The sequence below is a fragment of the Pteronotus mesoamericanus genome, unplaced genomic scaffold (genome assembly GCF_021234165.1).
Source record: "Pteronotus mesoamericanus isolate MK-2021 breed Mesoamerican mustached bat unplaced genomic scaffold, CSHL_Meso_final contig_192, whole genome shotgun sequence".
In the NCBI taxonomy this organism is placed as follows: domain Eukaryota; kingdom Metazoa; phylum Chordata; class Mammalia; order Chiroptera; family Mormoopidae; genus Pteronotus; species Pteronotus mesoamericanus.
The window spans coordinates 2,539,469-2,555,756 of record NW_026555082.1 but is presented as its reverse complement, the minus strand read 5'-3'; the positions used below and the strand labels follow the sequence as shown (position 1 = coordinate 2,555,756).

The 16,288-nt window shown below is 46.3% G+C and overlaps 1 protein-coding gene across 5 annotated transcripts in view; it reads right to left on the bottom strand.

The window, feature by feature from the left end:
- MARK3 (microtubule affinity regulating kinase 3) overlaps positions 1-16,288 on the bottom strand; it is an 84,895-nt gene that overhangs the window by 32,124 nt on the left and 36,483 nt on the right. For all 5 annotated transcript variants that reach the window (XM_054567751.1, XM_054567747.1, XM_054567748.1 and 2 more), the window contains 3 exons: positions 11,741-11,789; positions 9,410-9,475; positions 1,081-1,151 (listed from right to left, as the gene is read on the bottom strand). In XM_054567751.1, the coding sequence (XP_054423726.1) occupies positions 1,081-1,151; positions 9,410-9,475; positions 11,741-11,789 (186 nt within the window). The remainder of the gene's footprint in view (positions 1-1,080; positions 1,152-9,409; positions 9,476-11,740; positions 11,790-16,288) is intronic.

Here is a 16,288-nt window from a genome sequence, read left to right as displayed (position 1 = left end):
AAAAATTTTAAAGTTCTGGCAGAAATGAAGCTATATTGCCACTTAAATAAAAAACCTGTCACTGTGGGAGCACGGAGTCGATTCAAAAGCAAGCAGGCGCCTGCCCCTGCCCGCCCTTCCAATCAGGCTGCACACGCTGGCCCACAGGCCCACCCTGGCCTGCCACTTGTGTCGGCGGAGAAGCTCTGTGGGCACAATCGTGTGCATGCACCATTGACCCACGGCCTAGAGCTGTGCCTGTGCTGCAGTGTCAGAGCTGGACTGCTGCCACAGAGACTGCATGGCCCGCAAAGCCCAAAATATTCACTATGTGGTCCCTTACAGAAAGACCTTGCTGATTCCTAGTTGAAAAATAGCCCAATATAACAATTAAAAATTTGAGTTTCAGAGTCATAGCACCCAAGCCTGAATAAATGGCAGGTATGCTACTTGCCAGGCAACAAATTTTGGGTAAATTACTTAATCTGCTAGTGCCTCAGTTTCCTGATTTTTAGCAAATGGACATAATGATCCTTAACTCCCAAGGCTGCTGCAAGGTTTATATTAATGTAGGTACAGCACCCATTCCAGTGTCTGCAAGTAATGATCAATCAATAAATTGCATTGTTATCAATAAAGACAGGAGAGATATGTCACCTTTACGCTTATAGTCTGCGTCTCTTTAAAGAACAGCATGAAGGCAGAGCAAGGAGGCTATGTTGTTTAACAGAGTAAGTTCTGTCTGGCTGTGGCGAACGTAAGACAAGGCTAATAATGAACTCAGGCATTGTAACACTCCTCCTGCTAAACACTTGGAAATGGTTATGAAAGGACCTAGTTTTTTTGAGACTCAACTGTCAAAAACTAAGGTTAACATTGAGACTAGAATCACAATTACAAAGACAGAAACAGAACTCAGGCAAGCTCCACTACAGTGTTTTGGGAACAAAATGCACTTAAGTTTTTGTTGAACTGAATGGCCAAACCCTGCTCCATCCAATAGGCCCTATAACCATTTATATGGGAAAACACTTGTTTGCTTCAGGGTCTAAGTTAGATAACTTTATCAAATAAATAATCTGAAGGTACGTAAATTCATACCTGTCTAAATTTAGCTCTTGCTTCTTTTTCCTTCATTCTTCCATGTGCAACCAAATAGTCAAATACTTCACCTATAATCGAGAGAAATAAAAGTAAGTAGAAGTCCTACTTGAGTTTTAATGTCCCATAAATTGAGGTCTCATTTTTAGCAATTCCTTACTTTTTATTTTTAAATATAGGTATGAAGATAAACAGAGGTGTGTGGAATTCATACTACGTTAGCCTTAAGTTTAACTGGAGCAAAGTTCATCAACAGAATCTTGAAGCTAGAGAAAAGCCTTGAAATTAAATCATCATGTTGAAATTATAGAACTTTCATTTTAAAAAAAGATTATGTTGTAATATAAACCTAGCACTGAAACTTGAGAAAGTTAAAATGGTTAAGTGATCCGTGTCTGAAGAGGATGTCTTCACCGCAGGGTCGCAACAAAGCAGCATTTCCTGAACATGCTCATTCACCCCACAAACATGTCCTGAGCACTTGCTGGCTGCCAGGCCCTGCCCAGGCTCTGGGGAAACAGAGCTGTGAGCAGAGCAAGTCCCTGTCCTGGGGCGTTTACGTCCTAGCAGGGGAGACAGGCAGCAGACAGACAAGAGAATACACAGCATGTGAGATGAAAGAAGTACTACGGAGGAAAAACGGGGACAGGAGCAGGCGGCGTGCCTGCGTGTGCCAGCACGTGGCGGACCGCTGCGAGCACACAGCGAGGGCGGTGCTGGGTGGGCACGAAGAGGGGTGGGAAGGCTGAGGGCCTGAAGGGTCCAGTGGGCTTTGGTAAGGGCCTGGGCACAGCTCTAAGCGGGAGCAGGGGAGACTACGAAGGGACTGACCTCTCTCAGGGTCACTCTGGCTCCTGCAGGGAAGAGAGGGTTAGGGTGGGCAAGGGACAGGATGAGAGCGCCGGGGCGGGAGCGGGACGCGGCCGTGGCGGCGAGCAGGGGGCTCAGGGCACCGCGCGGCAGTAAAGCCGAGAGCGCGCCGGCGGATGCCGAGGCGGTGACCGCGGGGCTCACCCCGTGAGGTACGGGAGACAGCGTTCAGGACATGTGTCGGCACTGCCAACTGTTCGCTGAGTTGCGATAAAGAAACAAGGCCTCTGAAAGTCACAGAAAGCAGTCCTCATTTACCAAATGAGGTAGCAAACGTGTTTGGGAAAGAATCCCATCTACTTCATACAAACAAAGTGCACCGTCATCAGCTTAGTGACAAGATTCACCTAAAATATTTTAAAAGTTTTAAAAAAATTTTTATTTATTTTTAGAGAGAGGGCCAGTGGGGAGAAAGAGAGGGAGAGAAATATCATACACACACCAACCAGGGGACTGGCCTACAACCCAGGCATGTACCTGGACTGGGAATCAAACCGGTGACCTGTCACTCTGCAGGACGACACCCAACCAATTGAGACACTCCAGTCAGGGCTCACCTAAAATATTTTAATACCTTAAAACAGCTGGTTCAGCCCTGGCTGGGTGGTTTCAATTAACTGGACTGCCGTCCCATATACCTATAGGTTGTGGGTTAGATACCCGGGCAGGTCAGGGAGTGTACAGGAGGCAACCGATCCCTCCCTCTCCCCCCCGCATCAATAAACACATTATCAGGTGAGGATTAAAAAACAACAACAACTGGTTCAGAACATAACTATTTTTGAAGGAAAAGTCATTCTGAATTGTACTTAATATCACTGACTTTTAAACTTTTAGCCCTAACTCTGAATACATTTTTAAATAATGGAGAATATTTTTCAAGTTATTTGATTGTATAATGATCTTTTTGGGGTTTTTTTCCTTACCCAAGGACACGCTCATTGATTTTAGAGATAGGGAGGAAGGGAGAAAGTGAGAGAAGGAGAGGAACATCAATCGGTTGCCTCTCATATGTGCCCCAACGGGGGACTGAACCTGCAACCTAGGCATGTGCCCTGACCTGGAATTGAACTTGCAACCTTTCAGCTTATGGGATGACACTCCAAACCAACTGAGCCACACTGGCCAGGGCATGATTGCATACTGGCTTTTAAAAGGCATTACATATTGTTCATTTACACCAAACAATTCATTTAACTATGATGCCTTATGAATTTAAGTGTCAGCTCGTAAAATGTCAGCATTTTATAAGTGAATGACCTTTCTATTTGCAGAATAATATACAATGTTGAAACAAGTAAAGGTGAAAACTAAAGATATATGCATATCAAATGGAAATCAGTTTTGACTTAAAAAAATGAGGAAACCCAGTAGTTGTTGCAGCAAGCCTGTCCCTTCTGCCCCCACAACCTTCCCCGCTCCTGCACCAGAGAGAGACCCTCGTACGAGGCCAGTCATCTCACAGTCTCCTCTGCTCCCACAAAGACCAAGTCTGCCAAGATAATTTTAAAACCTTTTTGTACACGTAAATACAATAGAAACCTCTTAAGAGGTTTATGAACCATAAAGTCATACTCACAATTACTAAGTTATCAATTAGGAATTCAACTCAGATCTCGTTTTGCCTTATTAAAAATGTATTAGCACTCAGATTAAGCAGCTAAACTTAAAGCCTCTAAAGGCTCCCTGTCGGAGAAACAGCAGCAAGCAGCGGCCCTCTCCGCCCAGCCAGGGGCCCAGCCGTTCACAGCGGGGCCCTGGAGAGGGCGGCACGGAAAGCCCTCGGGCGCAGGTTCAGGCCCTGCCACCAGCCGTGGAGCTGCTGGCAGAGAACACCTTTCAAGGCTTTAGTTTCATCTGCAAAAATCAGGATGATTTCTAAGATTCCTTCTGATTCTATAATTCCGTGATTCTATCAAACGGAAAAATATCAGGCTGGGGAGGAGTCGGCAGTAAATTTAGTGACTTTTGTTGTTCAAAACGGCAAACACAAACAACCAAGGAGAGTCTTGGAGACTGACTGTGCTGTGCTGAGGTGATCAGAACAAACAGCCTAAGCCAGCAGGACTTCCAGCCAAGATGGGGGCATAGGTAGATACACCAAATTTACCTCCTCACACAACCAAAAGAACAACAAATTAAAAACAAAAAACAACCAGAACTGCCAGAAAATTAAACTGTAAGAAGTCCGACAACTGAAGAGTCAAAGAAGAAACATTCATCCAAACTGGTAGGAGGGGCCAGAAGACACTTGGCAAGGCGGCGGCTGGCATACCGGGCAGGCGGTCCCACGTCTGTGTGGGGATAAACCAAGAGGAACAAATGGGGAGTAAGACAGATCATGCACCCCAGGGGTCCAGCACCTGAAAAGAGATCCTCAAAACCTCTGGCTGTATAAACCTGTGGAGGTTGCAGTGGCAGGAGAAACTCCCAGCTTCACAGAGTCTGAGAGACCCATGGGGTCCCAGAATGTGCACAAACCCACCCACCCGGGGATCAGAAAGGCCCAATTTGCTTCTGGGTAGCGCGGAGAGTGACTGAAAGGCCACTGAGAGCAAGCAAGCGGCACTGTTCCCTCTCTGACCCCGCCCCGACACATAGCCTCACAACTGAGCAACCTGGGTTGCCACGCCCTGGCGAACACCCAAGGCTCCGCCCCTTCTAACATAACAGGCGCATCAGGATAAATATGGCCCAAAATTAAAGAACAGATCAAAGCTTCAGGAAAAAAATACAACTAAACGATGAAGAGAGAGACAACCTATCAGATGCAGAGTTCAAAACACCGTTAATCAGGATGCTCACAGAAATGGTTGTGTATGGTCACAAAACAGAGGGAAAAGTGAAAAGCTATGCAAAGTGAAATAAAGAAAAATATACAGGGAACCAACAGTAAAGGGAAGGGAACCAAAATAAAGAGAATGAAATCCGGGATTCAAATCATCAATTTGGAGAAGGAATAAACAAACATTCAACCAGAACAGAATGAGAAAACAAGAATTCAAAATAATGAAGAGAGGCTTAGGAACCTCCGGGACAACTTGAAATGTTCCAACATCCAAATCATAGGGGAGCCAGAAGGAGAAGAGGAAGAGGAGAAATTGAAAACTTATTTGAAAAAAATAATGAAGGAGAACTTCCCCAATCTGGCAAAGGAAATGGACTTCCAGGAGATGAAAGAAGTTGGATCCAAGGAGGCACACACCAAGGCACATCACAATGACATTACCCAAGATTAAAGATAAGGAGAGAACCTTAAAAGCAGCAAGAGAAAAGGAGACAGTTACCTACAAAGGAGTTCCCATGAGACTATCAGCTGATTTACCAAGAGAAATCTTAAAGGCAAGAAGGGGCTGGAAAGAAATATTCAAAGTCATGAAAGCCAAGGACCTACATCCAAGGTTACTCTACCCAGCGAAGCCATCATTTAGAATGGAAGGGCAGATACAGTGCTTCCCAGATAAAGTCAAGTTAAAGGAGTTCATCATCACCAGTGCTTATTATATGAAATGTTAAAGGGACTTACCTAAAAAAAAGATCAAAACTATAAAGAGTAAAATGCCAACAAACTCACAACTATGAACAACTGAACTTAAAAACAAAAACTAAGCAAACAACTAGAACAGGAACAGAATCACAAAAATGGAGATCAGAGGGGAGGGGAAGGGTGGAGAATGAGGGAACAGTACAGGGAAGAGGAATAAATAGTAGGTACAAAATAGACAGAGGGAGGTTAAGAATGGCATAAGAAATGGAGAAGCCAAAGGACTTATATGTACGACCCATGGACATGAACTGGGGTTGGGGGGGATGCTGGAGGGAGCATGGGTGCAGGGCAGAGGAGAATAAAGGGGGGGGGGAAACGAGACAACTGTAACAGCATAATCAATAAAATACACTTTAAAAAAAAAAAAAAAAGAACAGCCGAAGCCAATAAATCACCACCAGGGGTCCACACTTTTACAATGCTCTTTAAAAGAGAGCTGCGTTTGTGAGTCCCTGAGAAAGTCAGGGACATGTCACTACCTAGGTCGCACTGCCTCCGAGAGGCACTGGCTGGACTGACCCCTCCCCTCTTTCCCAAAGCCCACCCTCCTTCTACTAAAGCTGTTGCTGCCCTGACTGGTTTGGCTCAGTAGACTGAGCGTCGTCCTGCAAAGTGAAAGGTTAACAGTTCAATTCCAGTCAGGGCACATGCCTGGGTTGTGGGCCGGGTACCCCCCAGTTGGGGGTATGCAAAAGACAACCGACTGATGTATCTCTCACACCTCAATGTTTCTCTCTCTTTCTCCCTCCCTCCCTCTAAGAATAAAGAAAGAAAATCTTTAAGGAAAACAAAATGCTTCTCAGATATTTTTGTATTACCCTTTATATGAGCAATCTCTACAACCCTGGTACATAAAATAGATGGAAAAAGAAAGACATGACCAAATATCAAAATCAGGAGAGACTATGTGGTCTCAGAAGGCTGGGCTCCAGGCCTGGCCAAGTGACCAGAGTGAGAAGTCCCAGCCTCCATTTCTCAAGGGTAAAAGCCCAGCCACATCACGAGTCATTGTGAATGTCAAGGAGAGATCAGGTAAGAGAAGGCACTTGTGCACTGCAAAGGTTACACAAATGAAAGGCAATGAACATCACTCGGTTAGATGAGCAGCAAGTACAGAGCTCCACATAGATTTCTGGTTCTGCAATTAACTCCCTGCTGCTGCTGCTGCTGCTGCTGCTGCTGCTGCTGCTGCTGCTGCTGCTGCTGCTATGCAATTGTGAAAATTCCAACTAAATTTTCCAACCACACATTTAAAATAGAAATCATACAACTAACAACGAATTAGGAGAATGAATAAGTGATATCAGAGGCATGCCTACTAGAACTTACTCTTGCTCCCAACAGGCTTACAGTTTTTTATTTAATGGTAAATTCACTACAATGAGGCTGTGATTCAACTTTGTGACTTTAGGTTTTATAACCTGGATTAAAATGCTAATGATTAAAAAAAAACTCTAACCAAAACAACTGAAGCTACGGAATCAGAGTATGTTCCCAGTAGTTTATAATTTCATAAATTCAGTTCAATTCTTATTTGTTGAGAATCTGCCAGACACTGTGCTACAGGTAGGAAACACACAAAGATATGCAACAAAGCTTCTGACCTCCACAGACCAACTCATACATGGTCCAAAAACTACAAGCCTACCCCAACATGTCAACCCTCCACTGAAAATCTTCATAAAAGACAATGGTCATATACCAGGTCTGTTCAGAAAAAAGTCCAGGCACGGTTAATATAACAAGAACAGTTTGCACAACATCGATGTAACCTGGCAGCCAAGGGGAGGGAACTGGAATGCACATACATGAACGATGACTTCACTGTACTAGTCAGTGGGGGGCGGTAGATGCCGTTCAGTGAACATGTGTGCTACGTGACTGTTGCATTCAAAAATGACTGAGCGAGTAGCGCAACGAATCTGCATCAAATTTTGTGTTAAGTTTGAACATTTCCTCAGCAGAAACTATTCAGATGATTCAGAAGGCTTTCCAGGACAATGCAATGAGTACAGCGCAAATAAAAGTGTGGCACAAATACTTCAAAGATCGTCAAGAATCTGTTGAACATGATCCATGTTCTGGAAGGCCAGCAACAAGCTGAACACTTGAGAATGTTGACCGTGCACGGGCTGCAATCAATAAAGACTGGTGATCAACAGCGCGAGAACGACGAGCATAAGCTGATTTGGGAATTCCAAACACTACTGTGCCTGAGGTTTTGACGCAGGACCTTGGCAGGAAACGTGTGATGGCAAAATTCGTTCCGTGGCTTCTGCTACCAGAGCAGAGGAACACCATGCTGCAGTCGCTAATGGCTTGATGCAAATGGATAGCAACCAAGTGGGTTTTCTGAAAGGGGTCATAACTGGAGATGAGCTGTGGGTCTACACCTCATAATATCCACAAAGAAAGGCCAGTTCATCCCAATGGAAGTCACCTGGGTCTTCACGCCCAAAGGGGCAGCAAAGTCGCAGCAAGAACAAGACCATGGGAACCATGTTTTTCTGATTGGGAAGGTGTTGTGCATCAAGAGTCCGCTCGCCCCACCAGGCCAAACAATTAGTAAGAAGTACTACCTCAATGTTCTTTGGCGATTGAGAAGAAATACAACGAAAAAGGCCACAGCTGTGGGCAACTGGTGACTGGAAGCTTCATCACAGCACACCCGCTCATGCATCAGGTCTCATGCAGTTTTTTTGTGAAACATCAAATCACTCAGGGGCCTCAGCCCCCCTACAGCAAGATTTGGAGCCCTGCGACTTCTGGTTTTTCCCAAAACTAAAATCACCTTTAAAAGGGAAGCGGTTTCAGACCATCAATGATAGTCAGGAAAGTATGACAGCTGCTGGTGATTCTAACAAACGATTCTGCAGTGCTTTAAACAGTGGGAGGTGCTGGGAGAACTGTGTGAGGTCCCAAGGTGCCTACTTTGAAGGGAACTGAGGCATCATTGTCCTGTGTACAATGTTTTTCATATCTTGTATCTTTTTTAATAAATGTCTCTATTGTTCATAGAGCACAGCTGGATACTTTCTGGACATACCTTGTATATTCATTTCAGAAAAAGGTCTACATCTCTATAACCTTGGAGGCAAGTAATACTAGTCCTTAATCTTTAAGGAAAATATAGTCATATGCACTAGAACCGCCATTTCTGGCCTTGGGAAAAATGGACCCCAGTAACATTAAAATCTGACAGAAACAATCTAACATGCAACACATGATTATTTCAGAAAGGCTAATGTAGAGTTACATTTAAAACCCAAGTACTTGGAACAAACAAAATGTGACACACACACACACACAAACACAGACCCCCGCCATACATACAATAGTGGAATATTACACAGACTTAAAAAAGGAAGAAAGCCCTGCCATATGCTACAACATGGATGAACCTTCAAGATATTATTATGCTAAGTGACACAGGCAGTCAAAAGCACAAGTCCTGCATGATCCTTCTTGCACGCGGTCCCTAGAGCAGGGGAAGCAGTAGAGAGAGAAAGCAGAAGGGTGGCTGCCGGGGGGCGGGGGGGCACAGGCCATGTGTCCCGGGGCAGAGCTGCAGGTCTTCAAGATGGAGAGAGTTCTGTGGATACACGGTGGTGACTGTACGCAACAACGTATATGACTTAACACCACTGAGCTGTACGTTTAAAATGGTTAAAATGTTAACTTATGTTATGAATATTTTACCACAGTAAAAAAATCCAAGTATTTATATACTGTCAATTAAAAATGGTAATAGTGAAACAATAGCAACCCACAGAACCACTGACAGTCAGCTTTTCTGAGTCTCATCCTAGTGTATTATGACTGGGTATTAAAGAAACTTTAACACCCACCCATGGGCAGTGTGGTTGCGTACTCTTCTAAAAGGAAAGAAAGAAAAAAACACAAACTTCTTACCTCCACTTGCATACTCCATGATAAGGTAGAGTGTTTTGTCAGTTTCGATGACTTCAAATAACTTCACTGGTCAAGGAAAAAGGATACAGGAGAAAAGGTAACAAATGTTTGTACGTATATACCATGTACACATAAACTGTAACTACACAAAGTAACTTTTTCTGTTTAATATTTTAATAGCTGGCCCTCCAAAAATTGCTTTTAGGAAAGTTATCAGATATTACAAGAACAGAAAAGAGCTTGTAAAGCATGGAATTCCATAAAAATTATTATTTCGGGGTTCTGGAACCATGTTAGCATGCACTCAGCATCTAGTGAAATGCGTCCAGCCCCATCCCTCTCCCACGTCTGGCCGTGCGGCTCTGTGGGCCAGCTGCCCTCCCAGCACCTCTTCCCTTGCACCTTAGGAAAAGGGTTCCTATTTCGCAAACTGCAGGGACTGCTCTGACCTACTCTACTCTTGCGAGTCTGTTCACTTGTCGTTCTGGCTTTGAGGTTATATATAATTTCACTTGAGACTTCTGTTGCTTGGGAAACGTCACAGTTCTCCAGAAACAAGGTTCTTTTGTTACCATTCTGAAGCCAGAGATGGAAAGAAGTAGAAGGGATTGTACTATAATTAATTGAAAAGAATTATTTTCAATGGGTCAGTGTAACTCTGCTGTACCATGCCCTGTTACAGACAGAAATAATATTCCTATTACTGCTAATTCATAAAACCATAACCAAAATTTCTAAAGCTATCAAACCACTATTTTGCATTCTACTTTATTTTGGTAACACATACTTTAAATTTACCAAACGGGGGAAATGCTAGTCATCTTTTATATTTTGGGCTATTTTTCTGATGCTTTAACATAAAGAGTATTGGACCGAATAAAGTGCCTAATGCAGAATTTAATGTCTGTTGAACTAATGAATAAAACTATCATATTTCTAAGATGATATGTTCAGGTTGTCAAGAAAAAAATCACTAAAAGAAATTTAAGACATATATGCCAATAAACCATCAACATATAAATAAACTCTCCTGGCAAAACTATTTTAATCCAATCAGAATTTAAATTTTTAGACATTTACATTTATCATCAAAGATATGTCATTCAGTAATAAGTAGAAAGAATGCCAATCAGGGCATAACTTAAGTAATTAAATGATGAAATAAGTATGTTTGAGTTAGCTACTCTAGGCAACAGTGATAAAGGGTTTTTGGGTGAAAAGTTAGAATTTGAAATCCAGAATTGGCTAGCTAGCCCCAAGGTTAACATAAAAAGTAAAGAAAGGTTTTCTTCCCATTTTTATATTCCTTGTTATTTTTCTTTTCCACAAACATATTTTATTGATTTTAAGATGAATATATTTTCACATTTTAACTAATATCACTGATAACGGGATGATGACTTGGTAGCACTGTTTTCTTCTTAGTAGTTTGTAAAATAATGTCTTTTAAATAATGGTGGCTTAGATTGGATGAAACAGCTTTTTCTCTCCTGTGGCTCCATTCTCTTCTTGTGCCTCGGGAATTATAAGATAACCTTAATATCAAACGTTACCCCTCTCATTTGCTAGAAGGGATTTTGATTATAAACTAATAGAACTGGCTGTCCTAAAAGCCACGTCAGTTTTGAAGTAATATTTTTAGATTTTAGGAGCTATCACTGTGTAAAGAAGCAGTTATGTTATTTTTAAAAAGCTCCATAATGTTATGTGAGATCCAAAGTTTTCACTGAGGTATCTATACAACAGGGCCAGGACTAGTCAATGTGCATACTTTCACTGTGGCCGCACAATTATGGCGAGGGCAGGCCATGACCCTTCCGTAGCTTCTAGCCCACCTCGCCCTCGTCCAGCAGAGCTGTGCAGAGAGGACACATAACACGAATCTGTGCCTTATAAAGCAATGTGTATCAAAATCCCCGTAGATAACAAGTATCCTATATCTTTTTAAATGATTCAATGTGCAAGTAAATATTTCCTTAGAAACATAGCTACAGCAAAAGGAGTTATAGCTTTGACAATCTTAACTCTGATTTAATAGAATTCCCTTCTCTCTAGCTATAAATTAAATATACTTTCCAATATGTAAAAATATTAGAATATTACAATCTAATTATAGATGTTCCTACTACATTAAAGCTTTAAATTCAAGTGTTTAATACCTAAGTTTTAACCCATCTTTAGTTAATTTCAAAAACTTAATACAAATGATGAACAATCTGGATATACATTTTATTAAATGTGTACCTACTGTCCTGGAACACAAGTTCAGCCTTATGACATACTTTCAAGAATGCATTTAGACCCAAAAATATTTAAGAAAGCAAAAAGTACCTATGTTTGGATGATTTAAAATCTTCATTATTCTTACTTCTCTGAAGAGCTAAAAAACAAACACACAATCCCCCCGACACAGGTTATTATACATTATATTCCACGTTTGCAATATAAGCTTAAATTTTTGTTTAGAGAACTGATTCAATGATAATGATCAGCAGTCCACACCAAAGACTAGTATGAAGTCCAGTGCAACTGTGGAGTAGCTTTATAACCCAATACCACAGGCTTTGATTCTACCTTGCTGAGGCGGCAGAGGTCCCAGAGAACAATAACACAGTCTGAATTCTGTTTTGTCCCCTTGAACGCGTAAGATCAGATTCAGATAAGAACAGCCTGTGACTAAACTTAGTCTGACTCAGTATGAGCCCTGGGGTTCTAATTCTGTAAATCAAAACCTGTATAGTCCCAATAAACTACATCCTGAGTGTGTGAGATTTAATGCCAACTAGTTCCATGAGAAGATTCTGATAAAAACGCTACAGGAAATGCTCACTGGAGGGAGGTAGTTTAGCGTGGAGGCTGGCAGAGACGGACACCAGTGGCCCTAACCAGCGGTGCCGGCCACGGGACTTGCTCTGGCCAATGCGAAGCGAGCAGCAGCTGGGTAAGTCGCATGCGCAGCAGGGCTCGCTTTCCCGCACGACGCCGCGGAAACGGGAGGACGGCTCTCCGAGGAGGAAAGCACCGCGCAGAGAAAGAGACCCGCCGTCCTGACTGAGCGCTGCCCCTATCATTCGCCACCTGGGTGCTGCCGTGCAAGCGAGCCCGGGGAGGCAGGGAGAAAGCAGAGCCGCGCCGCCGTCACACAGAACGAGGAAAACGCGGAGCTGCTGCTGCGTGAACACGCGCTGTGAGTTCAGAGGCGGCTCACAGCCTCCTGGCCCAAGCTCACGGGAGAGGATCTCAGAACACAACGGAAACTTAGGGGCCATCTCATCCAACCCTCTTGCAAACAAGTGGAAATGAGAAAGAGAGAACCGGACCGTCCCCAGCGCTAGCCGCCCGCAGGGGTCTGGCCAGAACCAGGTCTCCCACCTGCGCACTGCAGCTGGGCGAAAGGGAAGCCGCGAGACGGCGCCAGGCGCCCGCGCCCGCGCCCCGGCCTCGCGGCCGGTCCAGAGGAGCGCCGGCAGCGCAGCTAACGCGGCGAGCCTGCACGCGGAGCTCAACGGTACCGACCGGAAGCGCCCGGAGCAGGCGTCCGGCCCGCACAGCTGCTCCGCCGCAAAGGCAGGGGCGCCGGCGCGGCCGCTGCGCTCGCTCTCGCCGGTCAGGCCCCGGGAAGGGAAGACCACGCCCCGACACGGCGGGCCTGCGCTCTCCCGGCGCTCCCGCCGCGCTAACTCAGGATCCTCTTTTCCACCCGTCACAGGTGGGTCTGTACCGACCACGCGAACCTCCCCGTTGTTTCCACAGCCGGATGCCACACCGACACAGCGGAGGACACGGCACGCCGAGGGCGGCCTCACCGCCGCCACAGGCCTCTCGCGCCTCCGTTCCTCTCGGCGCCAGCACACGCCCACCAAGCCCGTCCCTTCGCTGGCGCCGCTCCTCCGCCTCGCCCTCCCGGGCTCAGGCAGGCTCTCCGCAAACCTGGCCCAAGTCGGCCGCCTCTGCTGCACAGCGGCCTCCCCTAGGACGTTCTCCAGGGCGGGCCGTTCTTCTCCATGCACCTGTTTACTGTCACCCGCCATCCACAGGGAGCGCAGCGGAGGCCCAGCCGGGCACACAACAGGGACAACCCCGAGAAGCGCCGTGCGGGCCGCCCCCCGGCCTTCTAACGGCCACACTGCTCCTCGCCGGGCTGTCACCGTTCTGATGGCAGGAGAGCAGGTCAAGAGGAGGCAAATCGTTCTTCCAGGTCCCACTAGCAGCACAGCCCTGCAACAGAGGAAGGAAACCGAAGAGCGGAAAGACGATGGGCTGTAGCAGGAGTTTAAGGGGAGGGAGTCCCGCCTTAGGGGACACCAGGGAGGCGTTTGGACTTGATGCAGGACCTAAAAGAGGACGCCCACAGCTGAGCACGGGCTGCGCATGCTCTGCTGACGGGAGCAGCGGTGTGGAGGTGTGACCAACGAGCTCTTATGAAAGGCCAGCGTGGGCCCCGGGACACCCGCACCAGGATCACGCGGCTTCTGGTGCAAACTGCAGGTTCCCTGGCCCGCCTGTCACTACATCTGAAAGGGGCCTTGAGATCTTACTCTTTTTCAACAAAGTAAGGGGTGGTGGTTTTTAAGTACGTCCACAAGTTCCTTGGCAACCCTCCCCTCCAAGGGAAGAACCTACTCCCCCGGCCCCGAGCGCAGGGGTGCTCGGTGACTCGCTGCTACAGAACGGAGTAGGTCAGGAGGCACGGTGGGCAGCAGGGGCACTTAAGAGACGGACCTCACCAACGAGAGGGTCTGTGGCTTCCTCCCTGCTCTCACAGGCCCCTCGCTTGTCTCAGGAGGACATTAAGCTCCTCAAGGGATGGGCCCTCAAGGGATGGCAAGGAGGCCTCAGGCCCACAGCAGGGGAGCAACTGCAATCTCTTGACAGCAGACCAGTGCAAGGGCCCACTTGGAAGCGACCCACCCGCCCCAACCAAACCTTCAGGTGCCTGCAGCTGCGGCCCTTACCCCAGAGCACCCGAGTTGAACCAAGCAGCTACGTCACTCCCAAACACGACTCAGAAACTGCAAGATAATACAGAGTTTTGTTTAACTTGCTAAGTTTGAGTAATTTGTTAGAGAGCAGTAGATAACTAATATACTACAGACAACACACAGAAGTTTGAGAATCCCTGAGTTACAGCAGAAGTCCCACCAAGGGACGAGCTGTGGAAACACACAGGGAGGATGTTGGGAGGAGGTGTACAGGCTTTGCTGTGCAGCCAGAGAGAGCTGCCGGGCGCTCCCTAGTGAGGCAGAGGCCAGGTATCACCAAAATAACCAGCAGAACCAGGCATCGGATAGAAACAAGTTAATGAACTACACCGCGTCAGTTAATGGAGGAGGAGCAAGAAGCAAGAAGCTAACCATTGTCAGGTGCCTGCTGTGTCTGAAGCACAGAGCCAGACGCTTCACATCCATGATCGTGCCTAACTTACTTTTCCCAACTGTCAGGTGACTGATCTTCAGCCCCAGGAAAGGGGGACTGAGAGTTAAGGAACTTGTGCAAGGGCTCCCCCAAGCCAGGACTCTGAGCTGCCTGACTCCACTGTCCACGTGCCTCCCAGGATTCCGCTCAGACACCTCTGACGTTTACAAGTAGATTAACTAAGAGATTACAAACTGCTAAAAACAGAAAACTCCAGAGGAACAGGTGGGCTGGCACAGGACTTTTAAAAAAGTCAACAATTTGCATATAAGAGATAAAAATGCCAGAGATTTCATATATTCAGATCAATGGTGAACCTGATGGCTTAGGACAGTTCAACTTGGACGGAAATAATTTACTGAAAAGAAAACATGAACTTTAAAAGTCCCTACTACCAGGACTGTAAAAACAGTTTTAAGTTTTGTTATTATAAAAGAACAGTTAAGACAGAGTCACCTATTTCTACTATCTCAATTCAACTTATTTTTCTATATCCCCTTTCAATCTCATGCAGATGCTAGATGTAAGAAATAAAATGAGTAACAGAAATGCATGAAGCAACAACCCGCACCCTCCACACCCCACCACACCCGCCTGTGCTCTGGGAACTGGTGCACAGGAGCAGGAGAAACACCTTGGGAGAGAAAAGGTCAGGATCCTGGTGACCAGGATACCAAGGACACCAGCACTACCACACCACAAAGCAAGCAAGTGCCCCAACAGCCAGGGCTGGGGAGGTACAGGAGCCCTCCCTGGCAGAAGACAATTTTATGAAACAATATAAAAGAGAACTGAGCATACGACAGAGGGCATGGGGAGGGGCGGTGAGGGAGTTACGGCCATAAAAGGGTGACCGATCAATAAATGGCCACGATGAAGTCCTTCTGCAAGGGCTCCCCCAAGCCAGGGGCTGTCAGAGCCAGGACTCTGAGCTGCCTGACTCCACTGGCCACGTGCCTCCCAGGATTCCGCTCAGACAGCTTCGACACCGACTCGGACTCCCTCCTCCAGACACGGAGGTATGAGACAGAAGGGACAGGCCGGCAAGTGGAGAGCCTGCGTGACAGGAGTGACTGCCTGTGTGTGGGCGACACTGGAAGGGCATCCATGACCACCCTTGTCTTTAACAGGGAAGAGCAGCATTGTAAACCCTAGACTAATAAGCAAAGAGCAGCAGCCTTGCACGAAGAGGAGGGGACACAGTCAAGAAACATTCGGGGGAAGGAAGATGGGGGCCAAGTCGCGGCTGACACCCCCGCCTGCGGAGCTGGGGCAGGGCAGTCAAGTGAGGACAGCGAGAGCACAGCTTGTATTTGGTATTTGGGCCTGAAGCTCACGACAGGAATCTGGGCGAGAGATTACCAGTACAGAGATGGCCTCCTCGGAAGGAAGCGGCCCGGCCTAACTGCAGAGAAGGAAAGAAGGATGCCACCACGGGACAGAGGAGAGTCCACAGTGCAGACT